The sequence below is a fragment of the Eublepharis macularius genome, chromosome 2 (assembly GCF_028583425.1).
Source record: "Eublepharis macularius isolate TG4126 chromosome 2, MPM_Emac_v1.0, whole genome shotgun sequence".
NCBI lineage: Eukaryota > Metazoa > Chordata > Lepidosauria > Squamata > Eublepharidae > Eublepharis > Eublepharis macularius.
The window spans coordinates 165,908,992-165,931,121 of NC_072791.1; the positions used below are offsets into that span (position 1 = coordinate 165,908,992).

At 40.6% G+C, this 22,130-nt stretch overlaps 1 protein-coding gene across 1 annotated transcript in view; it reads left to right on the forward strand.

The window, feature by feature from the left end:
- PDIA5 (protein disulfide isomerase family A member 5) overlaps positions 1-22,130 on the forward strand; it is a 289,332-nt gene that overhangs the window by 231,808 nt on the left and 35,394 nt on the right. Inside the window, exon 15 of the mRNA XM_054971351.1 lies at positions 17,317-17,387. Coding sequence (XP_054827326.1) covers positions 17,317-17,387 — 71 coding nt within the window. The remainder of the gene's footprint in view (positions 1-17,316; positions 17,388-22,130) is intronic.

Genomic DNA, 22,130 nt, shown 5'->3' on the forward strand with positions numbered 1-22,130 from the left:
TTTTTGTTTGAGTGTATTAATTAGTACTGGGGGAGCTGCCCTTAAAATACTTGTTTAAACATTACTCTTACTCCAGAAGTTATGAGTTAGCTTAATGGACTTGAACACAAAGCAAGAAATGTTGCTGGAAAGCTAAGCTTCCCAGCTGTGACATTAAAACCTACAGATAAATTTGTCAGGTTTTGCACTCATAAAGCCTCCAGTTCTTGTATAACAGGATTTCTGCTTTAAATCTTTAATAACCTTAAAATGTTGTATGTGATTTAATTAATAGAAGGGAATTACCTTTAGCATGCAGCTGTGTCAGCTCTATAATATATGAATGTCTTTCTGTAGCAGATGATTTAACATTTGCAATGGAAGACATGCTGTTTGCCACTTGCCGCTTCTGCTTTTATATGTTTCTGTCGTCTGTGAATTGTAAGTCTATCAGGTTTTTAACAGTCTGGGGTTTTAGCATATTGATTAATTATGAATTATGGTGGCCTTGTACTAAGGCATAGTGTATTTTTTGCACCCCCAAATGATGTGTTTTGGTCATGTTCACAAACACATAATTGCCTCTGCTGAAATACCTGCCTTTCAGTGTTACCCTCATGGAGCAAACAAGTTTGACATAGAACCTTTGGACTGTAGGTGTCACAGCCACTTGACAAAATACAACAAGATAAAAGCAGCATTTACACAAAACGTGTAGGCAGAACTGTAGTCATAGTTTGCCTCTGTGCCCTTTCAGCGTTTGACATGTATGCTGTTTAGAACAAGTGGACTTCAAGGGTTCATGGAATTCTGCAATGGATTCTGTGTTAGTTGAAAGCAAAGCCAGCAGGAGAAGGTAGATTACCTGGTAGATGCTTTCTTCCTATTTCAGCTGGTAGGAGCTTTACTTTCAGAGCATAAGCTGAGAAAGGGGTTTGAGAGAGAGAAATGTTTTTCAGTTCTGCTTGACTTAGAACAGTAATCAGATGGGATTTTTAATTGCTCTTTTCTTAATTTGTATTATGATGTATTTTATCATGCTGTTTTGTTAGCTGCTTTGGTGGCCCTGATTGGGCAGAAAAATATAAATAACTCCTATAATATATAGGATAATATAATATATAGGATATATATAGGATAATATATAGATATATAATAGAATAATCAGAACCCCACTTCTGTAGAGCCAAAATAATAAAATAAGCAAGTTTTAAAACGTACTTTGGGAACACTTGTAACTTCTTGGTTTCTTAATAGTCTGAACCCTCCCTGTACACAGGATGTAAATTTCCAGCCTTGATATATTTTATGTATTTATTTATTTATTTTATGTTATTTATAGTACGCCTTTCTCACTGAGACTCAAGGCGGATTACATAGTGTGAGATTAGTACAATTAGTGGCAAAGTCAAGGGCAGGAATTTCCTTACAGTGTCAAGAACATTTCCATGAACAATGTCATGGGGTAAAAGAATATAAGTTTATAAAGATATAGTATTAGCAAGGATCCAGTATGGGTTTGAGGAATTGCTGAATCAGTACACAATCAATTCTAGGACTTACACTGAACAGCATAAAGCACAGGTAGGAAATAGGAGTACATATTTAAATGTACGGATCGGATCAGGCATCTGATGAAGAGAACTTGATTCTCGAAAGCTTATGCTACAATAAAATAAAATTGGTTAGTCTTAAAGGTGCTACTGGACTCTTTTTGATTTTGCTACATATTTAAAGCAACAGATAATATGTAAGGCAACATAATGGTGAAATCTGTGGTTTCTAACTCATTAGCGAAACATCTGGGATCCCTTTCCTACAATACCACCTTCTTAACTGAGAAAAAAGGCCTTTTTGAATAATTCAGTTTTGCATTGTTTGCAGAAAGCCAGGAGGGCGGGGGCTCTCCTGACCTCTTCAGGCAGGCCGTTCCATAGGGTAGGGGCCACCACAGAGAAAGCCAGTGTATGGGCTGCTGTTGATTTCACCCATGTACAGGCCAGCACCTGCAAGAGACCCTGTTCAGATGAGTGAAGCTGCTGTGGAGGGACATAGGGAGAGAGGCGGTCCCATAGGTATGCTGGACCAGGGCCATTAAGGGCTTTGTATGTAATAACTATTAGCTTGAACTGAACATGGTAACTGCTAGGTAGCCAATGGAGTGACTGTAGGATGGGAGTGATGTTCAAGCTCCTGCTTGCTCCTGATAATAGACAAGCTGCAGCATTTTGCACCAATTGGAGCCTCCTAGTTAACTTAGATGGGAGACCAATGTATAATGCATTACAATAGTCAAGTTTTGATGTTACCATAGCATGGCGGCTCACATCATCAATAAGACACAATACATTAATAATCAACTTTAAAAACACACTTAAAACTTACACTAAAATACTCCAGGCGCCATTATACATAGGCTACTTTAGATACAGATAAAAGTCCTGCATAGGTCATAGTTGTGGGCAGAACACATAGCCAAGGACAGTCATAGAGGAGATGGTGATCTTAGAATAAGGGGGAACACCTGCGAGTCCTCAACCAAAGGCCTGGTGGAACATCTCCATTTTACAGGCCCTGTGGAACTATAATAGGTCCTGCAGGGCCCGGATCTCCAACAGGAGAGCGTTCCACCAGGCTGGGGCCAGGGCAGAAAAAGCCCTGGCCCTGGTGGAGACCAGATTGATGTCTCTCGGGCCAGGGACCATCAGGAGTTGTTTATCCGTAGAGCGCAACACCCTGCAAGGGACGTAATGGAAGAGTCGGTCCCAGAGGTATGTCACTCTCAGTCCATGGAGGGCTTTAAACACCAAAGTTAACACCTTGAACCAGTGTTATAGTACAGGATATATATAGTACAGGATAGCCAGATTCAGACAAAACACTGTACCGTGATTTATTTTAACTATGATTAGTTTGTGATTCAGCTTGCAGATTCTCTGGTTTGCAGATTCTGCTTTCAGTTTCTGAATAACCAACAACAAGCTTGATACCCAGTAAGCAAATGCAAAAACAGTGTACACTCTACCCGGATATCCACTAATACTTATGCAACAATGTTAAAGGCATACAGCACAAATTCATGAACATGAAAAAGTGTATTCAATCAATGTTATAGACAAGCAATAGTTAAAGTATATTCAATCAGTCATACAAGGCAACAGTAGTTCTTTACAATACAGAGACCTGCACAAAACTCCCCAGAAAATGTCCAAATCTGAGGGCACATAACAATGATGTAAGTTGTGTCTTCTGGCCAATAAGTCATTCCATGTAGAGGCTCCTATGGATTCTTAAAGAGTCTCACAAACAACCTAAGTTCCTTCAGAACCACAACATCAGACTCAAAAGTCAAAGGGGACCATAGACCCCACTGTGTTTCTTCTCCATAGATGCTGCTAAGAACAAGATAAGTGCTCCAAGGGCTAGACAAGATAAAGGGGGTATACCTACGAGTGTTTCTTCTGCTTTTCCTTTTACATGGGTGTTTCAAAAAAAAATTTCAGTTGGACCCCTTGCTCCGAGGATATCAGCCACTGACGGTCCTAACTGCAGCCAGCTAAACAGCAGCTTTCGTCAGGACAACTTCCTCAGGAACCCGTGGCTAACCTGTTGTGGATTTATTCAGGTTCACCCAAGGAGTGACATCGTGGAAATTACCACAATATCCTCGGAGCCAGGGGTCCAACTGAAATTTTTTTTTTTTGAAACACCCATGTAAAAGGAAAAGCAGAAGAAACACTCGTAGGTATACCCCCTTTATCTTGTCTAGCCCTTGGAGCACTTATCTTGTTCTTAGCAGCATCTATGGAGAAGAAACACAGTGGGGTCTATGGTCCCCTTTGACTTTTGAGTCTGATGTTGTGGTTCTGAAGGAACTTAGGTTGTTTGTGAGCAGGGCTGGCGCGCCAATTAAGGCCAGGTAGGCGGTGGCTGCAGGTGCGGGGTGCCGGAGGGAGCACCAGAGGAGGCGCGGCAGGTGGGAGCGCGTGCCACAAAGCACCAGCCTCCTATCCCTCCCACCCCACGCCGCTGCCAGCACAAGCCCCCGGCCAGGCGCAGCCACCACGGGCAGGCATCTGCGGCGGTGCAGGCAACCGAGCGGGAGAGCTCGGAGGCCGCCCGCTGCAGCAATCGGGCCGGCGGCGCGCGCACTCCCGCCACACATGACATCATGCAGGCCGGTGCATGCGCGTGCGGGGGCGCCCGGCCGGCCGGCCACAAGCGTGGCAAACCCTTGCGCTGCCCCTGTTTGTGAGACTCTTTAAGAATTCACAGGAGCCTCTACATAGAATGACTTATTGGCCAGAAGACACAACTTATATCATCGTTATGTGCCCTCAGATTTGGACATTTTCTGGGGAGTTTTGTGCAGGTCTCTGTATTGTAAAGAACTACTGTTGACTTGTATGACTGATTGAATATACTTTAGCTATTGCTTGTCTATAACATTGATTGAATACACTTTTTCATGTTCATGAATTTGTGCTGTATGCCTTTAACATTGTTGCATAAGTATTAGTGAATATCTGGGTGGGGTGTACACTGTTTCTGCATTCAGTTTCTGAATAGGCAAAGCACGAAGTGGTAGACTTATTCACAGCATGCTACAGAGTAGGTATGGGCCAAACATGATTTGAAGCGAGCTCTCACTCTCAAAAGCTTCTACCCTAAAAATCTTGTTGGTCTCTAAGGTACACTGGACTCAAATCCTGATGCAAGATGCACGGATTTTGTCTCAAGCTCCTATGTTTTGGGAGTGCCAAGAGAAGGTCAGCATAACTCAGTACTTCTCCTTCCCTCCCATCTGCCCCCAGAGATGATGGAAAGGCGTGCTTCTACTTAGTTCTCTTCCATTTCTTATCCATGTCAAAATTCCAGATGTGGTCTGCCAAGATCACCTGCAAGCCTCCCTGCCAAAACTGCTGTATGTTAGTTGTGAGGGAAATTCATGGCACTAACCTGCAGCCTTTTCTACCCATAGGAGGTCTTGGCTGCCATCCATTTTGTTCAGTGCAAGGAAGTGCCTCGCATCCCATGCTGTAGATTGCATCAATACAAAGTGTTTCTATCCATACATCTCCATTAAACCTGTCAGTTTCTTTCATGGGCCTCTGGCCTCCATATTGCCCTGGGCTTTTATGGATGTCTGCCAGAGTAATGCTGTCTGGATAGATCCTCTTGGCATCATTATTATATGTCTCTGTTGCCAAATTTGTGTCTATACAAGTGAAGGACTCACTCTTCCAGCTTAAATAACTCCCTTAGAAAGCTATCTGACTTTTAAGATAAGAGTGTCAAGGCTTTGATAAGGGCTTTTGTTTTAAGACTTGAAGCAGAATATACGTGAAAGAAGTGACAAAGACTAATTGTATTTTGCGTTGGAAATTGAAGTAGTTGTGTACAGGTAACTTCAGAAACATTTCTTCATGAACAAACTTCCAGCTACTTGTAGCAGGTTTTATCAGACTTTTATCAAAGCTGTTCCTTGGGAATAATTATGTCAACCTTCAAAAACTGGAAGAGTCAGACATTAAACACTAGAATAGGGAACCTTAAGGGGAATTAACTGTAAATGTTAAATTTTTTCTGTGTTGATTCAAACCAATTTATTCTGTTTCTGTCTTACTTCCAGCATCTTCTGCTGGTGGGGATTATCCTCAGTCTAGGTGAAGCAACAAGCAATAGCAGTGGGTATTTTTTTTATGCCATACCAGTCGTGTGCTATCACAGGGGTGGAATTAGCTTTCCCTGCTGCTTTTCTAGAGGTGCCTGGAATGATTGAAGGCTGGGCAGGTATTCTTCTCTGAGGCAGTGAAGGAGGGGTTATGTCTGGTTCAAGATGAATAGGGACTTGTAGCAGGGACAGCTGCTGCATATAGTAGTGTCAAGGAACAAGGGAGTTGCAGGGATGCTCACTCATACATTGCATTAGCTGTTGGGCTGTTTGAGCTACCATCCCATGATACGAAACCATTAGTAGTATGATTGTCTGATTGTGGGCCACTCTATTAACTATGGTTAGGTAGGACACATCGACCTAAGATATGAACATATGGTTTGAAGTTGTTTGATTGATAAGTCTTAACCATGGTTTCACGTGATGTTTAAAACACCATCCTGACCTAATCCTGACTTGCAAATACAGCTAAGGATATGTTTCCAGTAGCAGTTTACTGCTGAAACTATTACTGGATGTGCTGATAATGCTATAAGGTTCACACCTGTCCAGGAGTGGTTTGGTATTTCATCTTCTTCACAGCTCAGGGGCAGCAGCACCTTTTACTGCAGTGTGATCAGCACAAAAGTTAAGTGCTTTGTTGCTGAAACGTAATTCTGGAGTAAGCTACTGCTGTGCGAGAATACAAATGTGAACTCACCTTAATATAGGTGTAGCTACTGTGGTGCTAAACAAGAAATCTAAATGATGCAGGATGTGTTGGAGCCTACTGTCTCACAGTGGTAGTATGCTTCAACATAACTAGCAATAAAGCTGCCCAGTACTTTTGGACACTCATGAGTATACGAGAGTACTTTACTCCACACTGCATCAGCAATGAGGGAAATATTTCATTGGAATTAAATCATTGCTGCTTTGGGAGAGTAGGCACAAACGTGTTCAGATGATCTTTCTCTTCCTCAGTGCTCTAGAATGTAATGCCTGCAAGCCTTGTAAAGCACCTCAAGAGCACACAAATGTGCATGAAAAACTAGTGTTGTGTATGAAGAAATGCCCAAGAGCATTGGACTGCAGCTCTAGCCAAGCTGCATCATAATACTGTGCTACAAACAAAGGCTTGGTTCTGTCTGCTTCCAGCATTAAGCCCTCATCTATTGTGATGGTATGCAGCATTATCAGATAGGCCTTCTGCTGACAAGTAGGCTTTAAGAGTGGTGGGCAGTTTGTATGAGGCTTATCACTAGAATAGTATGCCACAACTGTGGAATGTCATCCTCTAATTGTGAGTAGTGTATGCTACCTGCTAAGGTTGAGACTAAACTTTTTAGGATCGTGCTCATTATTTCCTAGATTCCCCCCCCCCCATTTTTTCTTGGTAATTTACATAACACAGATTTCTTTTACTCCCATCTGTTTCCTGTTCAGTGAGCATGCTTCGTTTCAGAAGACTCTTCTTTTTACCTCTTTTTAAACTCTCATACGTCTCCTTTTAACATTTTGCTTGGCCTGCCTAAAATATGCGAACCATCTGTGCTTTTATATACTGATCTTAAACAGTCCCTAGTCCAGATCTGTACTTTTTACATTTGTCCTTCAGCCTATAATTAATCATCTTCACTATAAATCCCAAAATCTGTCACTTTAATGAGGGAGCCTCTTTTGGCTACATCAAACACAGTTGCTGAGTGCTTGTTACAAACCAGCCATACAGATGCTAGCGATAGCACATGGCCCTGTCCTTGAAACGCCTATGGAAAGGATCATAAAACCAGTCCTCTTTCACATCAATATTTACATCAGGAGCCATTATCTCTTTTTCTCGATTTAACTCCATGGCACTCACATTGAAATGCCGCACAAAGCAAAGTGGCACTCTACCATGCACACCCGGGTCAGTTTTATATTCTGGATTACAGTGTCACAAACATATCAGTGTCACATATTCATAGAAAAAAAATTGATGGAGACCTTTGAAAGTTTCTTGCCTAGTAGTCTAAAAGCTTTCTTTTGCTATCTCTCTTTGTGTGTTTAACTGTTTACGTGCCTGTCTGTATGAAGAGTACAGGATCAGAGGGATACTTGTAGAAGATCAGGCATGAGATTCCATGAGTGGGAGCTGCTCTGAAGAAGGAAATCCCTGCTCAGGAAGTTGAACTCTGACTTGTTTTGTTACCCTCTTAGCTCACACAAGCAGGCCACTTGCATCCCAGAAATCAGCATGAAATTTTCTGCACGCTTTTTTATATGTCAAGAGATGCAGCATTTGTAAAGTGTCCTTTATTAAATTTCATATTTGCAAATATGTGAAGGCTTAAATTAAAATGTGATAGTGAGTGTGAAAGGGGTGTGTTAAAAATTAGATGTCTTCCTGTAGAAATGCAAATCTCATCTTTTTTGCATTTGAGTTTGCCTGTGCTTTAAAGAGAATGAATGACTGAATTGGATTTCTTCCAGTTTCCTGCACTTGGCAATCCTTGTAAGTTGTAACAGATGAAGTTCTGCTGTTACGTATGACACATTTCTCCCCACATCATATTTTGATGACTTTTTAATTCCTTGAGAATTCACTCCAGGATTCACATCTGTTATGTTTGAAGAAAGGTCTAAAACTCAGTAAATGTCCACTAGACTTGGAAGTTCTACAGTATGTTAGTATTTTAGATTATCACTCAGATTGTAGAAAAGAAGGAAAAGGGGAAACTGGACTAGCTACATAGGTGTGATGTAAAGATATATTTAGTTGTTCTTTTGATAAACCAACACCTAGCACTGTTAACACATGAAGGGGAGGAAGAAGAGATGCAGAAGGAAAGCTACTTGACTGCAAGTTAACTCTTATATATGTTGCTAAGGAAGCAAAGCTAATCAGGTATACTCAGAATCATACTAAGGTTTATTCAATGGGACTTACTCCAGGAAACCATTCTTAGGATTCCACTGTAAGGCTGGGAAAAATGGTAGCTTTTTCAGGATCTGAAAGTGGTATAACAAAGACAACATTGCTCATGATATACACTCTTACCTCTGGTAAACAGGTTTTGAGTTTCAAAAGTCTGCTTGATCTGTAAAAATGTACATGTACACCAAATGCAATGAGGTTTCTAGAATCTCACTTATGATATGTTTAAAAATATGTCAAGAAACTGACTTGTCCCAGTCTGTTTCTTGGATCATTTCAGGGTTTGGGTTTGATAGAAGCCTGAAGTGAAAAGTCATCATGACTCTGCAGTTTCAGAGCGGGGATTGAACTACACAGGTGCAGTGATATCATAGCTTCAAGGTCTTGCACCTACATAGCATCATTCTAGCAAAGGACCTTGAGTAAGAGTACATACACTGTCCTTGATTGGCTAAATAAGATCAGGCCAGTTTCTACAGTTTTGTATAAAACAAGGGTCTTCATTCTCAGATTAATGAGACAGGCATTATGTAGTAATGCCTATCTCTTGGCAACATGCAATAATAGTTCCCATTTATAAAAAAAAAAAAAAAGTGGTGGGCAAGTTATATGCTTCCCTCCTTTACAAGAAACTATTGTCATGGCTACAGAAAGAAGCTATCTGGGGACGAGAGCAAGATGAATTCTGTAGAGGCATTCCTGCAGTTGATCATTGTCATACTCTACACTTTATCGTAGATAAATGTAACTCAGAGGATGGCATGCTAGCCTTTATGGACCTCAAACTGCCTTTTACTCATTGCCTAGGCAGAGATTATGGGACAAACTGAAGAAATAACAGCGCATTTTTGTTCATGCATCCTCTCCCCCCCCCCCATCTCTAAATGTGGAGGAGATGCAGGACATTGTACTCCCAGTCTTTTTTCCTGCACCCACTTCTGATGGTGAGATGGCCCTCCACGCACTGGAAGTGAGGAAAACACTGATATTTTATTTGGACCACACCAAATAATTCCAGAAAGTTGTCCAACTATTTGTATGCCACTCTGGACCAAATCTGGGTAAGGCAAACTCAGCCCAAACCATCTCCAGGTGGGTGGTGCAGGCTATAAAGCTATGCTACCGTTTAGCGCAATTGCCTAGTCACCTTGAGGTCCAAGTACATTCAACCAGATCCCAAGAGTCCTCTGCAGCATTCCATAACAACATCAAAAAAAAACGTTTTTTTTTTTTTTTTTTTTTTGATGTTGTTATGGAATGCTGCAGAGGACTCTTGGGATCTGGTTGAATGTACTTGGACCTCAAGTACAAAAACAACGTGGACTTCCGGTTTGGGATTCATGGAGGTCTAACGCAGCTCCATTTGCGGAGCTGACCGGACTGCCGTTTTAACCGGCCGGAGGGGTGAAAATAACCCGCGGCCGACTGCTCTCAGGTGGGGAGCAGGCAAAGAACGCTCAAGACCCTAGGGTGAGTTAGATCTCGGACGAGGGGGGGCTCTACTCAAGGAGTCTCCCCCCCGATCCTTGAGGTCCCACCTTGCGACGGGTCGGCTATAATCTCTGCGGCAGTTTTGGGGCCAATTCGGCTGGCATAAGACCTACATACCCAAGCTTCGATCGGGGAGGGAAGTCGAGAGGAGAATTTAAGATCGAAACAGCGATTACAACCCGAGAAAGTTGAAGAGAAGGTAAAGATCGCTATCTCTTGAAACGGGACAGATTGATAAAAACAGAGAGGAAAGAAAGTAGATTTTTAAACTGCAACAGACTAGTGAAAAGGAGGTGAAGACTCGGCAGGAGTTGTATTTTAAAAGAGACTAAATTTAAAGAAGTTATTGCAAGAATCGGACTATTGTTTTGAATACCTGTGGTTTTGGAGCTGTGGGAAAAAGACACCATCGCGAGACCTGCTGTGGGAAGACGGGAGACAGGAAGTGCGTAACAACAATAGAGTGGCTGGAGGGAAGCGGCCCTTGCCGACGGACAGGAAGTAGGGAATCGCCATTTTTGAAAGGGGAAGGGTCGCGGCTTCAGCGGAAGAGGAAGTAGGCCATCTTGGATTACAATAACATAGAGAAACCATAGAGAAAAGACGTCCGACATTTTGGATACAAAAAAATTAATTTTGGCAAAGATTGGGACATTTGAAAAAAAGGAAAACGTTTAAATATACGCCACGGAGTTAAGGAAGAGAGCAGATTCGTGGGAGCGAGCTAAAGCAAGCCCCACGATGTCGAAAAAAGAGTGGCAATTGGCAATAGAAAATTTGGACAAAAAACTTATAGACATGATGAAAGAACTTAAGGACACGAAATTGGAGCTTATTAAAGAGGTCAAAGAAGTTACACAGACAGTAAAGTCGGAGCTGTCAGAAGTGAAAAAAGGCGTGGAAACGATTAGTAGTGAATTACAAGGAACGCAGCAGAGAGTTAAAACAGTAGAAGACGCGATGGAGAATTTAATAGACACGCAACAAACAGAGATGAGACTGGTGAAGGGGAGGATGTCAGTTGCAGAAACTAAACACATGGAGAAGCAGCTTCGTTTTCGTGGTCTGCCAGAGGTGGAAGGGAAGTCAGCGCAAGAACAGATGACTGAGGTGTTGGCTGATTACCTGGGGAAGGAGGAGGAGGAAATTGTGGCTATCCTAGATGTGGCGTACCGTGTGAACTCGAGAATTGCAACCCAGAGGAAACTGCCAAGGGATGTGATTGTGCAGTTTACAACTAGAAACATGAAAGAGAGGATTGTGACAAAACAATTTCAAGATCCATTGGAGATTGATGGCAAGACGATTATCATAATGAAGGAACTGCCCAGATCAGTGTTACTGGACAGGAAAAAATATAGAGTGCTAATTCAGACTTTGAAGGACATGAATATTAGATACAGATGGGAGTTACCGGAAGGAGTGTCCTTTGAGTTTGGAGGGGCAAAAAAACGCATCAGATCTGAGCGGGAGATGGAGAGATTTATCAAGGACAATGAAAAAGACTTACCAACAAAACCATGAATATGGAGTGTAAAGTATTATCTTGGAATGTAAATGGACTAAACTCACCGAATAAGAGGAAAAATATTTTTCATTGGCTACTAAAACAAAAATGTGATATTGTTTGTTTGCAGGAGACCCATATTAGAAAACAGGATGTAAAATATTTAAAATCTGGAAAATTGGGCAAAGAATTTGTAGCGGCCTCAAACACGAAAAAAAGAGGAGTGGTGTTGTACATAAAAGAGGAGCTGCAGCCAAAATTTGTTATGAGAGATGTTGAAGCTAGATTTGTAGCAGTGGAATGTAATTGGAATTTAAAGAGAGTGTTGGTAGTCGGACTTTATGCACCTAACGGTGCAAAGGAAAGCTTCTTTGAGGATTTAAGGAAGCATTTAGACGATCTTGTATATGACCAGATAATTCTTGCTGGAGACTTCAATGGAGTGACAGATTTGGAACTAGACAAAAAGACTACAACAGCACAAAAGAAAAGAGGACTATTGCCAAAGCTTTTTTTTGAGTTGATTCAACAAGAGACTCTCGAAGACGTATGGAGGAGAGAATATCCTAAAACCAAACAGTTTACTTTTTATTCTGCAAGGCATCTTACATTATCAAGAATTGATATGATCTGGGCCTCAAAGGACTTAGCGTTATGGACTAAGGAGGTAGAAATAATGCCGATGGTAGGCTCAGATCACAATCCAATTATGTGGAAATTTGGAAAAAGGAGAAAAAGGAAAGCCTGGAGAATAAATGAGGACTTGTTACAGGAAAGTGAGAATATGGAAATATTGAGAAGAGAGACAAAGTTTTTTATACAATACAACGTGAATAAAGAAGTACCAACCAGTAAAGTTTGGGACGCGTACAAGGCGGTTGTAAGGGGCATACTAATGGACTTAAATGGCAGAGCAAGGAAAAAGAAAGAGGAGAAAAGACAAGAGATTGAGGAGAAAATAAAGGCCAAAGAAGCACAGTTAAAAAAGAGACCAGGGAAAAAGAAAATACATCAGGAAATCAAAATTCTTCAAGAACAGTTAACAGCAATGAGTAATAAAGAATTGGAGTGGAACCTTAAAAGACTGAATCAAAAAGCTTTTGAGGGTGCTAATAAACCTGGGAAATATTTGGCATGGCAATTGAAGAAGAAAAGGGAAAAGAAAATAATAAATAAAATCTGTGAAGAAAATAAAACGTACCTGGAGCAGACTACCATTAGTAGAGCCTTTTATAAATTTTATGCTAAGCTGTATAATAAAAAAGAAGTAACCAAAGAATCAATAGCATCATATTTGGAGAAAACCAAACTTCCAGAGATCTCGGAAGCTTGGAGAAATAAGTTGAACAGTGAAGTAACTGATGAGGAAATAAGTAAGGCAATACAATCCGCAAATCTAGGAAAGGCGCCAGGGCCAGATGGATTTACGGCTAAATTTTATAAGACAATGGCCAACGAACTGGCACCATTCCTAAAAGAGGTGATGAACGGAGTTTTCAGGGATCAAAGAATTCCAGACACTTGGAGCGAAGCGAATATATCATTGATCCCAAAAGAGGGCCAAGATCTGACTAACGTGAAAAATTACAGGCCTATATCATTACTTAACAATGATTATAAAATTTTTGCGAAGATATTGGCGGAGAGACTGAAGGGGTGGCTCTCGGAAGTCATAGAGGAAGAACAAGCAGGCTTTTTGCCGGACAGACAAATAAGAGACAATTTAAGGACAGTGATCAATGCTATTGAATATTATGACAAGCGTTGTGATAAAGAGGTTGGTTTCTTCTTTGTAGACGCTGAAAAAGCGTTTGACAATTTAAACTGGGATTTTTTGTTTGCCACTATGGAAAAGCTACAACTGGGAGAAAGATTCATCAGAGCAATTAAAGAAATTTATAGAGACCAGACTGCAGCAATTGTAGTGAATGATGAACTGACCAAGAAATTGACGATTAGTAAAGGAACAAGACAAGGTTGCCCGTTATCTCCATTGTTGTTCATTTTAGTATTGGAGATTCTGATGATACAAATACGACAAGATGAGGAAATACGAGGAATAAAAATAAAGGACTATTCATACAAGGTTAGAGCATTTGCAGATGACATAATGTTAATTGTAGAAGATCCATTGGAGAACATGCCAAAAGTGATAGATAAGATCAAGGAGTTTGGTGACCTGGCAGGTTTCTTCATTAACAAAAAGAAGTCAAAGATATTATGCAAAAACATGACTAAGCAGAAACAACAATCGTTAATGGAAATAACGGACTGTGAAGTAACTAGTAAGGTGAAATATTTGGGAGTTGAGCTGACTGCAAAAAATATAGATTTGTTCAAGAACAATTATGAAAAATTATGGACTCAGATAGAGAGAGACTTGATCAAATGGAATAGACTGAATTTGTCATGGTTGGGCAGGATTGCAGCAGTTAAGATGAATGTGTTACCAAGAGTAATGTTTTTGCTACAGACAATACCAATTATCAGAGACTCTAAACAATTTGAAAAATGGCAGAGGAAAATATCAGATTTTGTTTGGGCAGGCAAGAAGCCTCGAGTGAAAGTAAAAGTTCTACAAGATGCAAAGGAAAGAGGCGGAATGCAACTGCCCAACCTGAGACTTTATCATGATGCAATCTGCCTAGTTTGGTTAAAAGAGTGGATGACATTAAAGAATAAGAAACTATTAGCCCTAGAGGGATATAAAAAAATTTTTGGATGGCACGCATACCTATGGCATGACAAAGTAATGGTCAACTCGATGTTCCTGCATCATTTTGTAAGGAGAAGTTTATATACAATCTGGAAGAAGTACAGAATTTACCTACAAGAAGGAACCCCCTGGTGGGTGGTTCCATACGAGGTGATAGATCAGAGAGCTGTTGATAATGAACAACAATGTTTAACGTACAAAGAAATAACCAAAACTGAAGCATCTAAACTTAGAATAAAGACGCAAGAGGAACTATCACCTAACTATGATTGGTTCCAGTACAGACAGATTAGAGACTTATACAATTCGGACTCTGCAAAAGGGGGCATACGAACAGAGAACTCGGAACTAGAGCAGACCCTTTTTAAAGAAGATAAGAAAAGAATATCCAAGGTATACCAAGTACTGTTGAAATGGTATACCGAGGATGAGATAGTTAAAACACAAATGGTGAAATGGGCTATAAACTTTAATAAAGAAATAACAATGGAGGCATGGGAATACTTGTGGAAAACTACAATGAAGACAACGACATGTATTAATATTAAAGAGAACATTTTCAAAATGATTTATCGTTGGTACATGACACCAAAGAAGATTGCGCTAGGGAACTTGAACACTTCTAATAAATGCTGGAAATGTAGGAAGCATGAGGGCTCCCTCTATCATATGTGGTGGTCGTGTGAGGTAGCTAGGCAGTTCTGGGGGGAAATAATAAGAGAAATGAGTGAAATTTTACAGTTTCAAATAAATAAGAACCCAGAACTCCTGCTGCTAAACTTGGGAATGGAGGGAATTCCAGCCCATCATAGGACGTTGATATTTTATATGACTGCAGCAGCTAGACTTTTGTATGCGCAGAAATGGAAAGTACAAGAAGTGCCAACTATTGAAGATTGGATCTACAAATTGCTGTATATGGCTGAAATGGATAAGATGACAAGAAAACTGAGAGATCTGGACTCAGGGCAGTTTAACACAGACTGGGAGAAGCTGAAACAATATCTGGAGAAGAAGTGGGAGGTGGGAGGAAAACTGTGGCAGTTTGAGAACTACTGAAGTACAATAAAAGTATAAAAGAGAGGGGTGACTTTACCGGGGGAGGAAGAGAAATGTGAACTTATAAGCAGTTAGATTAATTAATTGATTGAGATATATATAGATATGTAAAGGTTAATTGATAGAATATTGATAGAGAATAATTAACGGTTTAAACATGAGGATTGAGTAATTAACAATATTTTTTTTTTACTTGATAAGACTTATATGCACCAAACTGAATGTATAGAAGAGTTAAAACGACTGACTATGTGATGAGTTATATAGAAATACTATAAAAAGAAAAAATGATTAATATATAGAGAATAAATCAAATTGTTTGATTTAAATGTGGGAAATTTTTATGGTTTATGATATATAGAAATATTCAAAACTGGAAAATGGGATAAATTGTTTATCTAAAGAAGTATAGTTTGGATGCATAATAAGTAAAAGAGTTAAAGATGTACTGCTTAATATAATGGAGAATATATATTTGTTTTAGATAGAGGAAGTTAATAGAAGTAAGGGAAAAGGGACAGAGGGTGGGAAAGCTGTTGGAAGTCAATAAAAGGGGGGGAAAGGGAGGGGGTTAGAAACGAAAAATTAGGGGAAAATTGAATGTAATGCAATGTAAAAATATTAATGTTCTAACCCAATAAAAAATTTAAAAAAAAAAAAAAAAAAAACAACGTGTTTATAAAGTGCTCTTCTAGACAGATTAGTGCCCCACAAGGTCAATGTTACTATTATTCCCACAATGCAGCTGGGGAGCTGGGGCTAAGAGGAGCAGCTCACCCAATGACCAGCTAAGTCTCATGGCAGTAGTGAGATTTGAACCAGCAGAGTGCGGATTCACATCCTGGCCACTTAACTGCTGTGCTACATCTGTAAAGCCAACAACAGACATGTTTATCAGGCACTACACAATGGACAAAGGTTGCTGCAGACTCTTTTTTCAGTGAGACCATCACCCTGCCTCCTCTGATAAGAAGCATGCTCGACTCTCACTGCGCAGAAGACTAGAAATGAAAACAGGGTTGCACAGTAACTGTTGTTCATTAAAGTCTTCTGTTTAGCAACACGTTCCCTCCCTCCTGCCTCAGTCTGGTTTGGGACAAGTTGGGCACAACCTTTCTGGAGTGCAAGCTGTTTGGGCAGGATAACAGCCACATACACTCTGTGGGAGAGGGCTGCCCCCTTCAGGGACTTTTAAAGTTGTACAGACCCTCTGAGAAGCTTGCCTGTGCTTGCACAGTCCCATGTGTGCCTGCATGGAAGACTTCAATGAACAACAGTTACAGGAAAGTACAACCGTGTTTTTTGTAGTAGGTTTTCCAGCTTACAGCCAACTAAATTCAGGATAGCTGAGATAAAAACTAAAGGTTGACTCTGAGAGCTTTGATGCAAAATAGTCATAAACTGCATCATATTAGGGGAACTGGGGAGATTGCTCTCATTGCTGTCCTGTGGTCATCAATGAGAGGATAAGTGTATTGCACAGGAATCTCTAGTGTTCCTAAAATCAAAGGGATGGGTAGCATCATCTCCTGAACCTCCACCTTTACCCTGCCCTGCTTCTTGTACAACATGTGACCAGTTAATAGGTAGGTATGGTTAAGCACTGTTGGTGAACTAAGCTTAAAGAGTTGTGAATAAATTAGCACGATATGTGAATATGATTATTTCTTGGCTTGAATTTTGGGGCAAGTTGTGGTGCTAGAGTTCTGTATATAGTGGAACGCAAGAAAAGAACGCATGTGCTCAGATGTAAGATATGCCCTAATATTATTTGTGCTTCTTCCATCAAGTGTAGGCTGGAAGAAAGAATGATGAATTATGTATACATGTGTATGCACAAACACCAAACTAGTGTGTGATGTTGTTCATGTGTGCATGCTTCTCAACCATGCTGTCTGCCATAAAATGGACTGACTGACTGAATCAGACCCTAGGTGCCTGGTATTTATTTTAAATCAATTTTGTAATTTTCCTCTCTCGACTCACAGGGTGCCCACACTGTAAAAACTCCATTCCACATTTCACCACTGCTGCAGAACTCTTTAAAGAAGATCGAAAGGTAACCCTATTTGATTAATTTTTGAAATGTTATGTAGGGCTTCAAAGCGGCTGTTTTCTGCTATCAACTCAGTTCAGTTTGTTTTAATGGAGAAAGGCTGGGCTTGTATTAAAACAAAACAAAGAAGTTGGAACCAATTAATTAGCACTGATATGTTTGCTTTCAAAAGCCAAGTAAGTTAACCATTTCATATTTTTAAACATTTCCTTCTCTTTAATTCGTTCCCTTGTTAAGTGTGGTTTGGTCAACATTATTCTTCTACAGCATAGTGCATTTTTTCAGTCTGTGACTGAGACCTAAAGTTCCTGTCAAACGCAGTGGCCAGGATCCACAAAGGGAAGTGTGATGGAGAAAGAAACCCTGAGTGCAGCTGGACTTCTGTTTGCTGATAGTACTGCAGATAACCTAAGTGCTGAAGAGGCAAACTGTGTTCAGAGGTTTGTCTTTTCAGCCACAGGAACTGCTGTGAAAATGAGAAAAGATCTGGCTGTGCATGCGCTCTTCTCTTTTGCTCACACACACCTCTTTATAGGATCCTGAACTTACTGTGTTCATTCAGCTCCTGCTTTACCATGCCACCAACTCTGAGCAGCTCTGCTGTTTTCAAGCTTAACACCTCATGACAAAGGTCCATTCACTTCCACACAAACAGGCATGCGTGTGCGCGTGCGCTTGCACGTGCATGCGTGTGTTAGAGAAAGATCTCCATTCTGTGGATGAGCCCCAATCATAGTCAACTGATCAGCACCCTGCTAGGATGTTTGTGTGGATATCAGATAATGTTCCTAAACAAACGAGTGCCATTCAGTATGTAGAATGTTCTTATTGGATAAAATGCTTGATAGTTCAGAAACTGCCAGAGATTGAGAGAGGGCCTTTAGCCACAGAGACAGTGATAGATGGATAGAACCCTTATTCTAGCTGAGAGTAGTTATAGCAAAAGTGCAGAGGTATAAAATTTAACGATGTGGAACCAAAGTTCAAATTGAGAATATAGAGTTGGGGGGGGGGGGGTCCTCAAGGCCAAGCACACAAGAAAAACAGCTTTGGGTTTTTTCCAATCATGACTTTTCAAGGTGTTGGAGAGTGATAATTTTGGATTCTGCCTTCAATCATGCACACTCCAATTTCGCTGAACTGTTTCTTGTGGTCTGCCAATGTCCTTAATGGATATTTTGCACAAACTGTGGTACAGCACAAGAATGCAAGTCAAGGAAGCAGGCCTTCATATCCTCCCCCCCGCCCTCCCCAAAACAATTCTTGTGCAAAGTTTACATTTGTGTAAAGACAAAGTATAATAATTGTTCCTCAAATCCAGGGAAATGCAACTTTGAGAAGTGCTAAGCTCTCAAAGTATCTCCATTTTCCATAAGATTCAATAAGTATTAAAATTAAGCATCGATATTTGTGAGCTGTTATGAAGTCTGAGGGTGGATTTGTGTCTCCTGCACTTTGGTTAGTTTTTGTTAGTTAATGACACAATAGCTCTGAATCAATAATCTAATTTTTAAAGAAGTCCTAAGTACTGCTGCAAGTTTTGGATGTTGACATTTTGACATTTTGTGCATGAGGATGAAGAGCTGGAGAGATCTATCACTGGGACCCTTCAGCTGATCACATATCTTAGGATACTAATATCCCTGAACTAGTCCCTTTTCCTGCAGTATTGCAAACAGGGTTTTCCTGCTTATAAGGATGTGTCCGTTTGGGAAACAAGCAGGTTCTAGCAGAGCCACATTAGTCCAACACTGCCAACCTGAGCAGTCTAAGGTGGGTTCAAACCTCCATGTTCATCATTTGGAGACTGCAACATCAAGTGATAACTTTTATGAGACATGTCACATGTTCAGAGAAGTATCCTCAAGTTAAGAAATTAATTTGTACTTGAGCATTCTTACCTGTTGATAATTTCTCTGTCTCTTGGGACTGCCTTTAAGCTGTACCTGTGAAATGTTTACTGCATACACATAACATAGCAATCTGTGGATGGGATGTGTGTACAAATGCATGTATTATACATGTATACAGTCCACAGAGCTGCAGTTGTCTATGGTCTGTTGACAGAGTTGCCAGCCTTCAGGTGGGTCCTGGAATTACAGCTGATCTCCAGCTGATAGAGATTAATTCCCTTGGAGAAAATGCCTGCTTTGGATGGTGGACTGTATAGCATTATACCCCACTGATGTCCCTCAACAAACCCCACCCACCCCAGGCTCCACCCCCAGATCTCCAGGTATCTTCCGAACATGAATTTGCAACCTTATCTGTTGATAAGAATACACTTTCATGTATGGGTTTGCTAACACGTAATGTGCTCAGTAGTCCTCATTTCCAGCATATAGTTGCATAGAGTGAACATGAATTGGCTCCCGGAAATCCCCTTGTTCCAGGCTTTGCCAACTCCAAAGGCTTCTCCAAGTCTGATGGTTAGCCTTGGTTGGAAGTATTGCATTTATGCTTTGTAACAGTTCATAAAGCAGCAGCACAGTCATTGTTAGGGGGGGGGGGGAATCTGTAAACTTATGTGCAGAATCCCAAACCCTTGTCACTTGCCAATAACATCCTTTTCTGTGTAATTGGAGATTTGTCCTCTTTACTTGACTACTTTCTAAACTGTTCTTTTCTGACTGAAATGTCCTTTTTAAAAAACAGAACACTTAGGAGAAAAAAATTAAAAACCTGCCCCTTTTCATTCCTTTCCAAAATCAATGTTCAGTTAGTTATTCACTTCCATTTTCATAACAAAAGTCAATATTTGCTCCTGCTGAGATTTATTTCCTTGAATCAATAAGCTGATGTGTGGCAGTACATATTTTAAGAGGAGAGAAGCCAAGTACTCCTGCAGGAGGCTTTTATTATTGCAGCCTTGTGTCAAAGCTGGAAAAGCGGCCTCTGAAAAGAGGGCAGGGAGTGGGGAATGCTTAAGACATACAGTGTTTGGTTCTTTTAGCACAGCAAATGGGAGGATTTGTGTGCTTTTTTTTTTGCTATATGTGCTATTGTTTTTGAATAAGTAGTAGCAAGCACATTGCTTAGTAACTAAAGCAGGAAGAAAATCTGGTTCAGAGATCAAAAGGAAAAACGGAGATATTGAACCTGCAATGTCTCATAAACGATGGCGTTCCACCTCTCTAAAGTTTTCTGCACTACTGTTGCGAAGCACAGGTGATAATACCTTTCCTCCTCTACAGGAAGACTTTTTGCATAGCACATTGTTCCTTTTGAAAATGGCATGTGTCCTGATTAAACTCGAGCCTGCCATAGCCAAGTCCACTTCTTAATGTGTGTTGTAATTACATAACTTTAATGATATGTATTAGCTGGTGGGAGCTGTAGATCTTCTTACTAAGGTTGGCCAACAGCATTTCTAGGTCCCGTCTTCCTTCCCACTTGCAGAAGTATGTGCATTCTGACAACACGTAGATAATGGAATACCAGAACAGCTAACTTTTTTCCTGAGGGTGTCTCAGATCCCTAGAATTCATCTCATGTAATCTAACCAAACTAGAACATGGTTTACCATGATGCTGTGGTGGAGATTTCACTGGGTTACCACTCCCTGCAGGTAAAGTTACCTTATAAGAACTATCCTGCTGGATCACTTCATTTTTTCCTGGATTCTCTGTCCTGTAGTGTCCAACTACTTGCCTCTGGTATTTACACAGCTAGGGCATGAGGACAAACTTCTAATTCTGCTTATTTTTAGAGCCAAAGAAAGTGCTGGAGAGCGCAGAGTTTTTATTTCACTGTCATGGTTAATAGCTGTAGCTAGATCTATCCTCCTGATCACTTTCCAAGGCCATCTGCCACTCCCTTTCAACCTTTCTTGTTGACCTGGTTTCTGTTTCTTCCACATCAGTCAGAAAACATTTAAAACTTCTTCCCATGTAGATAAGCTATCTTGTGCTTAGCAACTCAGCTAATCAGGTAATGCTGGGGTCTCTTGAAAAATGCACAGGCTACATTGTTGGTTGTTAACTTCAATGTAAGATTTGGGTTCAGAAGCACTTTAAAGATCACTGGACCTGAATCTTGCTCTTCTACTACAAACCAACACAGTTACTCACCTGAAACTATAATGTCATAACTCATGCACGTGGCCTTTGGCCAGCAGGAAAGCATTAGCATCTGTACCGATACGAGAGTGCCTACTGGGAGGCACATGCTAGGGGCCATCACCACTGCTTCTGGTGCTGTATTCTGAAAACTAAAAAATGCCATGTGTCAGAAAATACTTGCTTTGCCAGTTGTTCAGCCCTGAATCTAATATACATTTGCTTAAAATTATATTTCTCCTGCTTTCCCAAGTAAAATTTGCTCAGATGTGCTAACAATTTCAATAAAACAATCAACAATAGACACTAAAATCATTGGAGGGGGGGGGTCAGAGTGACCAGGTGTAAAACTCCCAATGATTCGAAAACTGAAACAGCAGAACAGGAAAACAAATGAACTGAATGCTTGACAAACCAGAAATATTTTTGTCTGATATTTAAATAATAATGGAGGTGCCAAGCAAACCTCCCAGGGAAGAGTGTTTGAAAAACAAAGATCTATCTCACATCAGCAGGTGGGATAAATGCAGAAAATTGCCTTTGAAGAAGATGTTAATGAATGGGCAGGTACACAAAGGAATAAGCAATCCTTTTTATACTCTGACAGCCAGTGTGATGTAGCAGGTAAGAGTGCCAGTCTAGCATGTGGGTGATCCAGGTTCAAATTCCCACTCTGCCATGGAAGCTT